At 41.8% G+C, this 16,014-nt stretch overlaps 2 protein-coding genes across 2 annotated transcripts in view; one reads left to right on the top strand and one right to left on the bottom strand.

Moving 5' to 3' along the window:
* AVEN (apoptosis and caspase activation inhibitor) overlaps positions 1–16,014 on the bottom strand; it is a 131,718-nt gene that overhangs the window by 100,265 nt on the left and 15,439 nt on the right. Inside the window, exon 2 of the mRNA XM_084776331.1 lies at positions 10,845–11,022. Coding sequence (XP_084632457.1) covers positions 10,845–11,022 — 178 coding nt within the window. The remainder of the gene's footprint in view (positions 1–10,844; positions 11,023–16,014) is intronic.
* Positions 1–16,014, top strand: part of CHRM5 (cholinergic receptor muscarinic 5) — a 53,119-nt gene that overhangs the window by 8,130 nt on the left and 28,975 nt on the right. The window lies entirely within an intron of this gene.

Genomic DNA, 16,014 nt, shown 5'->3' on the forward strand with positions numbered 1-16,014 from the left:
CACAAACACAATTTCCAGAATAACCAATATCTCCATTTTCCAAAAGATGTGTTTTAATGCAAGTTCTTGCGATTCTACTGTAAGTATTTTATTTTAAACTATTCCAGACAGACAACCAATACCGGTGCAGTTACTACATGGCTTTAACTGTTGTGGTGCACTCTCTTGGTATCCTATGCTTTTATGGAGAAGCTATAAATAGACATGGGAAGAAAAGCTCCAGTGGCCAATACATTTTTATTCTGTAAAGTATTCTAAAAATACATTATAGGCTTCTTATAGTTTTATACTTATAAAGGTTTTTAAGAATCAGACTGACCTACTATAGCCATAAATACACAACCATCTTCATTACCAACAAGTAGAAGTACCAAGAAATAAGAGAATTTTTAAAATAAACATCTTTCCTGTCTCAGATTGCCAACTGAAGTAAATGCCCTGACAGCGGCATCACAGGTTACTTTCTCTTCTGTGCTCTCTCCTCTCACTTCTAAGCAAGGCTCTTGTGGTGTCATTTCTATGCACAGAAGTGAAATAAGCAATATTACTAGATCTCTTGGAAGGAAAACCAACTCCCAGCAGATATTTCTTATACGGAAAATAGATGCCTAAAGTGGTCAAAATGATTGAGAAAAAAAGTGACCGCTGAATGCTCAGCTTTCTTGGATATCTATATCACCCCTTCAAGGCTCAGAGGACATCACAGGAGAGAGGGTGGGAAGAATGGAGGGAGGAAGGGATGGAATGTTATGGAACACTGTCTTCCAGGAATGACATGGCTGTTGAATCCATCTGTAACTCATTGCATCTATGCTTGCCTACACAAATCCTGCATAAGAATAGACCCATTAAGGACTTGCCATGAGAGGGGAGGTACTCAACAGGCCCATTCTTCCCTGAAGATTTACATGCTGGTGAGTGTAGCCTACTGGGCAGAGAGCCCGCTTAGCATGCCAGATGCTCTGGGCTTCGTCTCCAGCACCACCTAGACACACCTGAAATCCTAGACACTCCAGAGGTTTAAGAAGCCGGAGGATTAGGACATGCAGCTTGTGCTAGACCTTAGTCAGCTACAGGCCCATCTACATCAGACCCCATCTCAAAAAACAAAACGAAACAAAACAAAAGTTACATCCATCTCTGAATAGTTACAGGTAGTTAGTGGTATCTAGTGGGGATGATGTTCATGAGGCCCACTCTTCCCTGAGGATCTATGGGTAGCTAGTGACTACTGAGTTGGGGGAAACATTTCCTTTAGTGATATAGCCGCTTGTAAAGTGTTGCTCTAAATAACCCTTCACCCTTGCTCCTCTTAGCAACACTAATTAAACCCCTTAGGATACACACACACACACACACACACACACACACACACACACACACACAAAGAAGAAAGAAATTAAAGAATACAGGAAGAAAAGAAGGAAGGAAGGAAGGAAGGAGGTAGGGAAGGAAGAAAGGAAGGGAGGGAAAGAAGAAAGGAAGGGAGGGAAGGAGGGAAGAAAGAAGAAAACTCATGAAAGTATAAAGGAGACTAATTAGAAAAAGCAATCAGTGAGAGAAGGGGGACAGGAGAAGATAATGGGGGTGGTGAATACAATCAAAATACATTTATATGCATATATGAAAATACCAATAAAATCCATTATTAAATCAATATGTATTCATAAAAATATCTATGTTCATGGTCACAATAGTACCAACTGTTTATGACATGGCTAATACTCTACTGAAAAAATAACTGTGGGCTCAGGTGAGTTCTCAGGAGAACAAAGTGGAAAGCATCCATCTGTTCCCTCTTGGCACTCAGAAAACCCACCTTCTACCCTTTTAAGAAACAACTTGAACAAAGACACCACAGCTTCAACTCAAGGGAGCACAAAAGCTCAACAACAGGCATAAGACCAGGAGTTTCCTTCAGGAAACAGCGCTGTGGATGTCCTGAAAGGTGACCATTGCCTGAGCCACCTCCACCTGATCCACTCTTTCAAGCATGTGAAGACAAAACAGGATGAAGCAAATCCCCCATTGCTCATCACCTCCTCCGTTAGACAGCACGAATCACAACACAGTCCATCGTGCACATCCTCATTGTCTGTTAGGAGGCCAGATCAGCATGCTTAGCTTCCAAATTGCTCATCCTAGCTCGGGGCCACAAGGAGTGCACCTGGCACCCTCTCTCTCCTTGGGACATTTTGAAACTATGGCATGCTTACTTGTCTCCTCAGAGACACTCCATATCCATGTCTGCGAAACTTTGAGTTTTGAAAGTCTTTGCCAACCTCTACCAAGATTTACTCCTACATCCTCATGTGTACCACATTTCCACGATGGGATCCTGATGCAACTTAGTCCTCTCGGTCACACATGCACATTCATATTAGAAAGGAGTCTTTCAAACCTACTACTCCTATTTAAAACTATAAAGAGGCCAATGAAGGCGGCCGTTGTGAAGAGGTGACACTCGTGTACTGGCAGGATTTCCTGAGCTTCCTCTGAGCATGCTCCTACTGTGAACTAGGATAAATCTAACATAGGCATAGGACTCTCAGTGGCCTGTTTTTAAAAAAACAAAAGAGCATTTTTAAAAGTGGAAACGAAACCTATACTGGACAAATTAGTTTGGAAAAAAGGGAACTCTGAAAAAAAAAAAGCATAATTGGTCATACCAGCAATACAAATATTTGAGAGGTCAAGGCAAAAGAATTACTTCAAGTTCTAGTGTAGCCTAGACTGCATAGTGAATTCCAGTCCAGCCTGGGCTACAAAGTAAAACTGTCTCAGAAAATAAAATAAAACAAAACTATGTGATTATATGCACGGGCGTATATATGTGCTTATAGAATTTTTATAGCTCACAACAAAGGATAAAACCACATAGGACTCAAGTTCAAATGGGTGTCTGCTGCCACATAAAAACCGCACTGTCTGTGAAGCTGCAAAGAAAGAAAAAATCTTCTTTGAGCGTCTTATCACCCACAAATATCTGCACGGCCCTGGATTAAACAGCAACCTATGTAAACATCAGTTCTCCAATCTAAACAAATGAACATTTTGGCGAAAAGATGGCTAAGACTGTGCATGAGATGAATACTCTGTGACTCTTTGAAGAATGAAAGAAGAGGTACCAAAGGCTCAAAACACATGGACTTCACACAACAAAAGCATCCTGACCCCCTCGGAGACCTCAGAGGGCATGGGCAGGAAGGAGCGGGCGCTCGGTGCTCAAGAGGACCAGCTTATGCACTGGCACATCTTTCCTCTGCTATTTCTTCTACCTACTTAACAGAAGAGCAGGGGAGATTGAAGAGGCCAAAGAGTGGTACCAAAAGAATCCATTCAGAGCAATTGCTTCTCTAGCCATGAACCCGTGTGATGATGCTTCTTAACTGTCTATTCTCTAGTTTTCAAAACTAAATTCAACTCAGTTTTTCACTATGATCCCAAACTCCAAAGAAAAACAAGCATAAGGATAAAAATGAAGATGTAGGCTTCCTACCTGAATCAATGCTGCTTTTCAAAATGATCCCACAGTAAACTAGTGTGGCTCACAGCAGCCAGGGGGAGCAAAGATAAGGCAGACAGTAATAAACATGTTCAGCTAAAATGCATTTAAGCTACGGCAGCAGCAAATTCTTATTTAGAAGCTATAGTGTTTAGCTGACAGGGACCCACACTCCCACACAGATTGGATTTCATATTGTTCTGTTAACAGCATAACTTCCAAGATCGTTCCATTGGGAATGCCTTAACTTAATGAGCCTAAACTAAGACAGCCTGCACGAAAGTGATTTCCCCATACTTGAGACCTCACTTACAGAAGGATGTTCTGATGTGGCTCCACACAGCCACACTCCAGAGGTACTATCATGCAACAGCCTCTGGCTATCGGCAACAGGAACACACACTGGATAGTTAATATATGGAGAAGAATTCCTAGGAAAAGTGCCCTGAGAGTACACAAAGCACAAACGGTCATGGGGAAGTCTGAACATCACAATAGGCAGTCAAGAAACCTATGGGCTGGAGAGATTGATGGCTCAGCAGTAAGAGCACCAGCTGCTCTTCCAGAGAACCCAGGTTCGGTTCCCAGCACCTATGTGGAAGTATACACCCATCTGTGACTCCAGTTTCAAAGAATCTGGTGACCTTTTCTGGCCTCCTTGGACACTAGGCATATACATGGTACTTAGATCTAGCTTACCTAAAAAAAAAAAAAAATGACATGATGGGGCTGGAGAGATGGCACGGAGGTTGAGAGCACTGCCTGCTCTTCCAAAGGTCCTGAGTTCGGTTCCCAGAAACCACATGATGGCTCACAACCATCTACAATGAGATCTAGTGCCCTCTTTGGGCCTGTAGTCATTACATGCAGGAAGAACATTGTATACATAAAAAATAAATAAATCTTTAAAAACAAATGACATGATGAAAACCTTCAATCAAAAGGACTCCAACAACCTAGAGTTCAGAAATGCTTTAAAATAAGTACTTCTCATCGAAAAAGGGAACCAGGCATGATGGAGCATATTTAATGCCAGGACTCAGAAGGGACAGGAGGATACTACATAGCGAGTGTCAGGACAACCAGGACTACATAAAGAGAGCCTGTCTCAAAAACAACAAGAGAAGAGGGGGAAAAAAAAAAGGAATCAAGCTGGATGCTACTGTGGCCACCTGTAGTCTCAGAGAGCTTGGGTGCAGCTACACACATTGTAGCTGCACATTGTCAGGCCTTGGCAGCAAGGCCTCTTAAGCATCTCTCAAAACTGCCAGGGGGAGATAATTGAGTATGAAAGCTAAGAAGCAATGTGAAAAACAGTAAGAAAGGTGGCATCTTATCAATTTTCTGAAAAAAATAGGAAGCAGATGAATTTCGCTTGACTTTTGGCATGCATGGCTTATAACACATAATTATCTTTTTGCTTGAGTTAATAATTATCAGCAGTGAAGGAAAATTCATTTTGTACTGAAGCTCCAGAATGCCTCTGTCATAATAATCCAAGTCAAGGCTGAAATAAATCCACATTTCCCAGATTTTTCACTTTAAATGAAACAAGTAGTGAGAAATAATAATTTCTGGCTGGTGAGATGGCTCAGTGTTTATATAAAGAGCTTAATCGTTATAAAAATTTGCAATGAATCGTGACAGTATGAATAATCTTGCATAACGAATTAACTGTATAGAGTTGCAAATTGCTACATTGTGATGTTTGTCTCCATGGTGGAAATGCTACCGGAGTCAGGTTTGTGGCGCCATCAGGCACCTGGGCTTCCTTGGCCTGCTGCTGTTCTGAGAATTGTAGATATTTTGGCTTAGAAAGAGAAGACTCTTCAGAGATAACTGATTCCCTGGTTATTTCTTGAGTTCCTATTATTGAACATTTCCTGAAAATTCAGAGCGCCCAGCCTTTCTTTTCTCAAAATGTTGTTTAGTGTTTTCAAATGCTACTTACTATTGTAAGCTGAGCCATTTCCTCAGCCCCCATGGTGGTCTTTTTAAAGGCAATAAGGACGGGGTATGGCCTTAATCTTTGTTGGAGGAGGGGTGACACTAGGGGTGGGCTTTAAGGTTTTAAAAGCCTCCCCCTTTCCTCTGCCATGTTCCCCATCATAATGATAAGAGATCAGGCCTCTGAAAGTGTAAACAAGCCCCAGTTAGGTGGGTTTTTTGTTTGTTTGTTTGTTTGTTTGTTTGTTTTCAGTAAGAGTTGCCTTGGTCATGGAGTCTCATCACAACAATAGAACAGTGACTAAGACCAGCAGGTATTATAGCCAAGCAGAGCAATTGAAAAGAAGGTGCTGGGTGTTATTAGCATAGAACATCCAGTCTTGATGACATGGCTAAGTAGACATCTGTCAACCTGAAGATTATCTGGAATATAAACCAAACCCTAAAAATACTTATTAATTTTCTCTTACTAGAAATAGAAATAATCTAAATAAAATAGCACTCAACCTGAAAATGAACTTAAAGACTGTGCAGTCACAGCCATTGATTCTGTGACATTGCTCAGGGGACTGGGACAAGAAAGAAGCACAATTGCCAAAAATGGTGAGAGTGAAAACAATAACTAGTCTAGAGGAAAAAAATGTACCAAGAAACCAAGTACTGTTTTGGTGACTTTACTTTATCAGGGCATAATCTAGGGAAAGGAACAGATCAAAGTGGGTGAAAGCTGGATATGTCAGGATATAATGATAAACGCACAAGCTTAGGGCTGGCACAACAGTTCAGGAAGTAAAGCTATTTTGCCACCAAGCCTGAAGGCCTGAGTTTAGTCCTGGGATTCAGACGGTGTAAGGAGAAAATCGATTCCATGTTGTTCTCTGGCCTCCACATGCTCATGGGTGTGCACACCCCACTGGCACATAATAAATTAGTAGATATCATAAAAACGTTTTTAGAGGCATGAGACATGGCTCAGGGCTTAGGAGCACTGGCTGCTCTAGCACAGGACCTGGATTCAGTTTCCGGCACCTACATGGATGCTCACAACCATCTGGAATTCCATTTCCAGGGCATCTGACACCCTTTTCTGGCCTCTGCGGGTACTTCATGTATGTGATGCACATACCAGCATGCAGGCAAAACACCAATACACATAAAATACCAATAAAGTAAACCTTTTTAAAGTCTGTATTACAGACTTCAATATAACAGTAGCAGTGTTGAGCAAACTAGACAGCACTTCTATAAATAAATGAAGATAAAACTAAAAACAGGTTCCAAACAAACCTCTCTGTTGAGATATAAACTGTCTATTAGACCATTAGTGACCATTAAGCACAAGGTGTAAACAAATTCAACAGGAACACTTTAATAACACATGAAATACTAGAAGATAAAGTCAAGCACAGGGTATTCAGATCAATTTATGGTATTTAAGGTACTGAATCTGCGAAGAAGAAGAAGAAGAAGAAGAAGAAGAAGAAGAAGAAGAAGAAGAAGAAGAAGAAGAAGAAGAAGAAGAAGAAGAAGAAAAAGAAAAGAAAAAAATCATACAAACTTTAGCCTTAGTTAGCCCTGACCAACTTCCTTACAGTTTTCAAGGAAGATTACTTTTTTTTTTTAAAGGGAATTAAGGAAAACAAAGCAAATCAAAAAGCAAAGGCAGAAAGAATAGAAGTGCCAAGGAGCAGAACTGAAATCTCCAGACTGGCTACTTGACGAAACTGCTGGGTGACTTAAGATGACCAAGCCACACAAGATCCACAAAAATACACACATACTTGTATGGAGGAGTAAAAAAGGACAGGCTTTAGCAAAGAGGAAATAATTCTATTTAAATTTTAAAAAAAAAGTGCCGGGCAGTGGTGGCACACGCTTTTAAATCCCAACACTTGGGAGACAGAGGCAGGTGGATCACAGTGAGTTTGAGGCCAGCCTGGTCTACAAAGTGAGACCAGGACAGCCAAGGCTACACACGGAAATCCTGTCTCAAAAAATTTAATTTAATTTAATTTAATTTAAAAAAGGAAAAAACGAAACTTGAGAAGCACTAAATGAAGCTAAAAAGGCCCGTGATGGTAACCCAAAGGGAGAAACAAAGAACCGACGGAAATATTGGGAGCAGAGGTGCAAAAGGCAGCAGTGAAGAAACTCACAGACATCTACAGGATCCCTAAGCAAATAGGAGCCAAAAGGTCACAAAGACAAAGAAGAGAACAGGAAATGAGGTCCGCTAAACACGGTTTCAGGGCAAGGAAGCAAAGGCTGATTATGATGGAGCAAAGGATGCAGCTGGACCAGCAAACACTCAGGAACCTGCATCACAGCAGCAGAAAACAAGTGATTCTGGGGACCAGCAGTGTTGCAAACAAGTTCTAAGTCTTCAGCTGCTCTTGTCTTCTGGGGTTTAAAAGAGGAAATCAGATGGGGCCTGCTTCTGTACTCTGATATAAGAAAAGTTGTTTTGTCACTGAGCTAACTTTAAAGTTAAATGTCTACTTCTCCCTGTTTTGTTTTTTCAGATTACCCACACACCAACAGATCCCTTACTAAACTGCCTTTGCAAGATGAAACTGTTTTAGTAGAAACTACGTGCTATGTAAAAAGGCAGGGGCGGGAAGGATCAGATGAGACCATTCATTCCACTGCTTGGTGGAAAGAATGGCTCAAGGCTTAGGAGCGCAGGCTACTAGCATGAGTATCTTCCTTTCCCTTTCAGTCTAAATTGATGACACGGAGTGGGAAAACCAAATGTCATTAAATCTATAACTGCTCTCCAACAATTTCTACAGTTGCACTGAAAAAGATATGTAAAGGCTTCAAGTGAAAATACACATATAAAAATAACTCTATGACCAAATCACATCATTTTCCTATTTTCACTAAAAATTAAACAGAGCTGACACACTCCCACCTATTTATTTTTCTTCCACATTTATCTTCAGTCTTATCCTGGCTATTGTGCTCACACTGTCAACACACAGAAATTCTGGCAATCAGTGACATCTTAAAGGGCACAGAGAGTGCAAATTCTTAAAAACATTACTGAGGGTTAGAACACTGTTTAAAACAAAAGCTAGTGGCCTGCTGATCTGGTTTCAATTCTTACAGAAAGAGCAACACCTGCAGACTCACAGTCCTGCCAAAAGGAGTACCACTTGGAACAAACCACACACCATCCCACGTCTCCCAGAAATAAAGATGTAGATGTTTCAAGCCATAGCTAGTACCTGTGTACAGGAGTCTTCTATAGGGAGCCTTGTAAAATTTTAAAATGGAGAATATATATAGACAATTTAAAGAATAATTATTTTATTCATCATTATTAAACTTACTCTTAAGTAATAAACTTATTGAACCAGGGTAGGCATCATCCAGGCAAACAGAATACTACAAACATCACAGGAGTGTCCAGGCCCACACACCTGTTGCATGGCTCTCCCTAACTAGCCATTGCCCCTCTTGTCCTTTCTAAACAACACAGTTAAATTTTTCTTGTGTCTGATCGTTTGAGAGACAGTCTCACTATGTAGCCTAGACGAGCCTTGTACTGGTGACCCACCTATGTCAGGAGCCCAGGCACTGGATGACAGCTGATCACCAGCACACCTGGGCTCCGTGTGTCACAAGAACCACACTGAGACCTCCCATACGTATGCACTGTTTCTTTTGCTCTACATGATGTCTGAGAGGGTCACTCTATTTGTCACTGAGAGGGTCACTCTCTTTGTGCATTCCTTTCACCACTAGTAAATATGTGAGTTGCTTCCATTTGAAAGACTCCTGAGCAATTCATCTATAAAGTCCATGCACCTATACTAGAACTTTCTGGCAAGTCATCAAGGGGAGAACTGCTGGATCTTTAACTTCCCAGGGAAACAGAGTGAATACATCAACATAAGCAAACACCAACCGAGTGAGACAGAAACTTAGTCCTTAGTCACCAGTCCTCACAGGTTAACAGCTGTACTAGGAAGCCCTCCTTAGAGATCATCCATAAACGCTCCTCCCTCAAAGCCTTTGCACTTGCTGGCTTTGCTGGGAACACTCTTCCGGATATATCCACAGTATATCCCTCACCTACCTTCCTCAGGACTTTAGACAAACGGTATCTTCTCAGTGAGAACTTCTCTGACCACTCTATAAAGCCGCAACAGTCCTTTCCCACTGATTCCTACCCCAAGCAATTGCCATGATTTAGCATATTAATTTATTTTTAAAAGAACAGTACTAAAAATCAGAAGCGCTTTAAGGAGCAGAGACTGTGTATCTGGAGGACGCTCTTCATATTTTATGACCAGAGAATGAAATATAACTCGGTGGGAGACCAACACAGCTGCTCGGCGACATGCATGACAAGGCAGGCAGCTGTTCTCAGTACCATCCTGCAGCAGGAAGCCAACACATCAACAGCGAGTGGAGAAGAGATACAAGAACACAGCAAAGACATGACAACTGAAATCTCCCAAGACAGAGATAATCAACTCCTGAGGAAAAAAAAAAAGCAGTAAGCAGGCTACCAAAAAATAAGAGAGGATTGAACCATGTGCCTGTCTTTAAATTATCTAAATAAAATGCTAAAAGAAATAACCAAAATCATAAGCCAATGTTGTGTCTGCTGGGCCAGACTAGAATTTCAATTGAATTCAAGCATTCACGCAGTATCTCTTGTTGCCAGATACTCTTCAAATAATTAACAAACGACTGACTGCATTAAACCCACATTCAGAATAGAAGCTAACTTAATTGCATTAGTTCAATTTTTTTTCTCCAAGATCGTTTAGCCAAGTAGCTGATAAGAATTAACTGGCCATTTTCCCTCTATTTTCTTCCTCCTATCTTGAATAAAAAGTGTGGAACTATAATTGCCCAAAGTGCAGGTAACAAATGGAAGATCTTAGCTGAGAGCTGAGCGGTAAACTCTCTTAGGGTTTGAGCTCCTGACTGGTGAGAGTAGAACGCATTTGCACACCGGCACCTAAAGGAGTTGTGCCATATGCAGCACGAGTTCCCAGCACCAGACTCAATAGTGTGCTTCTCGCTCACAACTTAACACCCTCAGAATTGTCTTCTTCTCAGAACAGGTTCGCCAATTATTCTAGTGCAGGCATTCAAAACTATCGGCACAGGCCAGCAGGAGAACTCGGTGTGTAAGGGTGCTTGCTGCCAAGCATGGCAACTAAGTTCTGTCCCTCAGACCCGCATGACGGAATGAGAAAAGCAACTCCTGCAGGTGTTCCTCAGACCGCCACATGCATGTCACAGCACAAGTGCACACGGGCATTCACACAGCCACACACGCAATAGAACATTTGAATGCAATTTCAAAGGTAACAGAATGTCTGTGCAGTCTTCCCAGCGCTACGCAGCAAGCACCAACTAGAACACACACCTGCAGAGCTCAGCAGGACACTGAAGTCCGTGCCCCGCTGGCATTCTCCACTTTCACCATCAGCTTCCTTTTCAGTATCTTGATATCGATCCCAGTTGGAGACGATCTTTCTTCTAGAAAAATGCCTTTGCTCATCATGCTCTTCTCCACAGGTCTCTGAATCGCTGTCATCTTCTACCTGCAATCAGTAGAGGCAAATCAATAGGCAGGCAATGGAATCCCAACTCGAGAAGTCTTCACAGTAAAATTATAGTACATAGGTATGACACTAAGTGACTTTGTAAACAAGGCTGGGGTCCTAAGTAATATTTCCAGAGACCCTCACTCTATCAGAGCATTATCTCAGGGTAACTTTCCAATAAGTAATGGAAAGGAAATCGGGTACCTTCTGCCTGAACTACTCCCACGTAAATGGCTGTTTCATCTAGTATAAATAACTGAGGCTATAGGATTATTAAGACTTTAGAACCAGAACCTGGCAAGACTGCTCAGAGGTGGGAGGATAATGGCCCTTGATACACAGGCCCGATGACACGAGTTCCATCCCTGAATCCCACATAAAGGGGAAAGGGGAAATCAACAAGTTATTCCCTGGCCTCTATATGTGGGTGTGTGTACCATGGCACATATCACACACACACACACACACACACACACACACACACACACACACACACACACGGGTAGGGGGAGAGGGAGGAAGGGAGGGGTTATGGGAAGGAAAAAGGTGTGAGTATCAGTACACAGTGAGGTTAGGGTTGACTCTCTCCCTCACTGTGGGCTTTAGGGACTGGACTCAGGGCATCAAGCTTGTGTGGTAAAAGCTTTTACCCACCGAGCTTTCTCAATGGCTCGCAATTTACCTTAATGAAATTAAGTCATCATTTTCTAAGTATATTATAGGATTTCTTACAATCTACAGTTCTCTGCATGCTTTCTTCTGATGCCCAAGAATGCCTCTGAGTTGCATTCTCATTAAAACACATTTGTGAGGTACGTTATGATGAATAGTATGAACATTATGTGAGAGCGATAATAATAATAAATATAATAGGTTTGGGAAAAATGGCTCAGTGGTTAAGAGCACTGGCTGCTGTTCCAAAGACTTGGGTTCAAATCCCACCCACCTGGCAGTTCATAATCATCTATAACTCCAGTTCCAAGGGACGCAACACCCCCTTCTGCACTCTGTAGATACTGTATGCATGCCATGCCCAGACATACATGCAGGCAAAACATCTATACACATTTTTTTAAAGAAATAAAATAAAGAAATTGAAAGTACATGGTAGCAGAAGAGAGAAGAGAAATAAATTAAGCAGACTTAATGGGCTGCGGTGTGTCAGCAACAGAAGGTCCTAGGTTCCATCCCTGGTGCATCAACCCTACCCCTGCATTAAAGGTCTTTCAGTCTTATTGGTTCACAGTATAAGGTTGGGAACGTATCTGTACTCTGATCCAAACGGTCTAGCCAAAGGAAATACTCACCCTGAGAACAGCTGAGGGAATGGAGAGGAGCATACACAATGCTAGACATTTGATAATGTCGTTAAGAATTTTTACTGTTGGGTGCATTGATAAAGTGTCCAAAAGATTACAATATCCTTATTAAGGAAACAAAATTAGCGAAATATATTCAAGCCAACCATTTATACACAAGAGCTACATGTGAACTTTTATGTGTGTGCTGGCACACACTTGTAATTCCAACATCACCATGAATTGGAGGTAGCCTAGACTACAGTAAGACCTGTGGACAGGTGATGGCTTTGTGGAGATGCAGAGTCAGTTTTCTTTAAGGGTATGGCTCCTGGGGGGCTCACCATGCTCCTCTGGATGGCCGCACTATCAGGAGTGTACGGCAGCACTGATTGGGGGAGAGAACCAGGGAAGTGGGGGAGGATCTGGAAGGAGTAAGGGGCAAAATCAACAGGTGAATGTGATCAAATACATTACGTGGAATTCTCAAAGAATTAAAAGTGTTTTTGTTGTTGTTTTGGTGGGGTTTTTTTGGGTTTTTTTGTTTTTTGTTTTTTGTTTATTTTTTTTTTTTTTTTTTGGTTTTTTGAGACAGGGTTTCTTCTCTGTGTAGCCTTGGCTGTCCTGGACTCACTTTGTAGACCAGGCTGGCCTCAAACTCACAGCAATTCACCTGCCTCTGCCTCCCAAGTGCTGGGATTAAAGGCATGTGCCACCATGCCTGGTGAATTGAAGTATTTTTTTTTTTTTTTTTTTTTTTTTTTTTTTTTTGGTTTTTCGAGACAGGGTCTCTCTGTGTAGCGTTGGCCATCCTGGACTCACTTTGTAGACCAGGCTGGCCTCGAACACACAGTGATCCGCCTACCTCTGCCTCCCGAGTGCTGGGATTAAAGGCGTGCGCCACCACGCCCGGCCTTGAAGTATTTTTAAAACACTTTATTAAAACAGAAACAGGACATTTGCATTGTAGAAAATGATGAAGACAAAAACTAAGATAAATTTTAAAACCCACATTTGGGATATTAGTATAGTACACACAAAGACCTCCATTTAAAATCCTCAGTACCACTTAGAAAAAGAAAAATTCCTTCTCGTCACCGCAAATATGGTTTTTATTTCCTCAGAAGAAGAGATGAGATGAGAGCCACACCCAAGCTTTAAAAATACATGGCTGGGGCTGAGCCCTCAAATTTCTGTCTATCCCAAAGCCTAGGCTTGGAAACTTCTAGCCTCCATACAAACTAATCCTCTGTAAACCCAGACTTTGAAGGCTTCGGCTTTCAGCCTCTATCTGCTAACCTAGGCTTAGAATGTTTTCAGCCTCTGAGACTTACTGCTGAATAAGCTCACTCTTTTCAGTTCTTTCTGAACTCTCACTGGCTGGTTCAACTCAACTGCTGTTGCTCAAAACTCTCCAAGATAACTGATTAAACTGGCTTCTCACTGAATTGCTCTGCTTTAAAAAAAAAAAAAACTGCCTCAGAGGCTGGAGAGATGGCTAAGTGGTTAAAAGCGCCACCTGCTTTTCTAGAGGTCCTGAGTTTAATTCCTAGTAACCACATGGTGGCTCACAACCATCTATAATGTGATCTGATGCCCTCTTCTGGCTTGCAGATGTACATGCAGACAGAATACTGTATATATAAAAAAATAAATAAATCTTAAAAAAAAAAAAAACTGAAAAACTGCCTCTGAACTCCACGAACTGAACTGCATGAGCTCAACTACACTCAATTGAACTGCACCAGACTGCACTGAACTGGAATGCACTCCCAAACTCTACCGTACTGTCTCCAAATGGTATTCCTGCACTGCCCTCTCCTCCTCCTCCATCCTCTCTTGTATTCTACTCTGTGCTGCTCTTACGTAGCTTCCCTTTCCTGTCAGTTCTCATGAGAGTTGAGCATATCCTATCTCTGACTCATCCTGTCAGATCTTTCTGATTTCTCTTTTTCTGTCCCAGCTGGGCGTGGTGGCGCACACCTTTAATCCCAGCACTAGGGAAGTCAGAGGCAGGAGGATCTCTGTGAGTTCAAAGCCAGCCTAGTCTACAAAGTGAGTCCAAAATAGCCAAGGCTACACAGAGAAACTCTGTCTCAAAAAACCAATCAATCAATCAATCTTTGTCTGTCTCTCAATTAGACATTACTGTTTGGGATTAAAGGTATCTGTATTCCAGCCAGAGGGATTAAAGGTGTGTCCTAAAGGCATATCTATTGTCTTTGGATGTGATCCCTTGCCAGGGCAGCCATGTTGCTGGATTAAGATTCCTCGACACATCACGGAGAGAGTACTATAACACACATATTCCTAGTTCATTCCTCAGTTTTATTTATACGTTTTATTTCTGGTAACCAATTTTATCTAGCCAGCTTGCTCTACCTCCCCATTTCAATACATTTCTTTTTCTATACATGCACACACTATTGGAAGGGTTGGCTCTGTTCTGCTTCTGAGAGAATCTTACTCAGCTTAGGTTCTAAAACTTGTAGGCTTCAGCCTCCCAATGGCTGGCATCACAGGCATGTCCCACCACACCCAGGCCAGACTACTTCTAGCCCCACCCCTCCAAAACAAATTCCTTTAGAGCTTGGTTCTCACAGCCAGTCCCCAGTGTGTTCTATCTATGTGTTGTATGTTTCCACGTCCTACACCATTGGAAGCCAGCACGAGTACTCTTTATAATATGTCAATTTATTGACAAGGCCAGGCCAGGGAGCATGCAGAGGAGTCCATCTTCATTCTGGCTTCTTCCCTGTTTTTCTTAAATTACTTATAGATTTGTTTTTAATTTTCAATGTTACTTATGCTTAGTCAAATATGTCTTGACTAAAATACACCATACACAGTCCCCTGAACACTGTTACGGTCCCTCAGTTGGCAGACAGATGGGCACCCCAGCGCAACCAACAGTGTACTGACAGAAGGGTAGCGTGGCAGGCCTAACCAACTCAGAGTACAGCTGTGTCTTCATTTCTATTTTTGGACATTTCTGTAATGTTATTTTGGTCATCAACCATTCAGACAACAAATTTCATGTTAATCAATAATTCTCACCTTAATGAAACTGCATAAAGTTTCCCAAAAGGATGGACTAAATTTGCCTTTCAAGATCTCTTTCAGCCCTCAAATATCACAAGCTTCATTATAAAAGAAAAATGTCCATTTATATTAAAATCTAGAGATTACAAGTGTGGCCTGAAGCCTACAGGCTGCCATCTCTGTAAAATTCTGAAGATCCAAAGATGCTGGCTGACTCAAGTTATTTAGAGAGTAAAAATCTGCTACATTAAGTGACTAATACCAGGGCCTGAGGGGAATTTGGGGGCTAGAACTCTAACTAAAACTGAGCAGGGTCTAGCATGGGAAGACCCAATATTCTCTTATTGTCCCATTGAGTAAGGTCAGAGAAGCTTCTCCAGTTAGCCTGAAATCTCTACGCAGCTAAAGCACATGGCAAAGTGTGTACTGAGCAAGATAATGACTCTGATGTAAAACGCAGCAAACACCTAAGAGACTGTTTCTGCAATAAAACAGACACTGAAACAAAAGTCTGGGGACCTGGAAAGAACTAAGGACCCTGCAATTACCACCATTCAATAGTCATCGAGTGGTCATAACAGGCTAGCCACCTGCAGATGAACGACTCCCTAATCTCAAATTAGAGGTGTCACCAAACAAGTTCTCATCG

Source organism: Acomys minous (genome assembly GCF_964271855.1).
Source record: "Acomys minous genome assembly, chromosome: 3".
In the NCBI taxonomy this organism is placed as follows: domain Eukaryota; kingdom Metazoa; phylum Chordata; class Mammalia; order Rodentia; family Muridae; genus Acomys; species Acomys minous.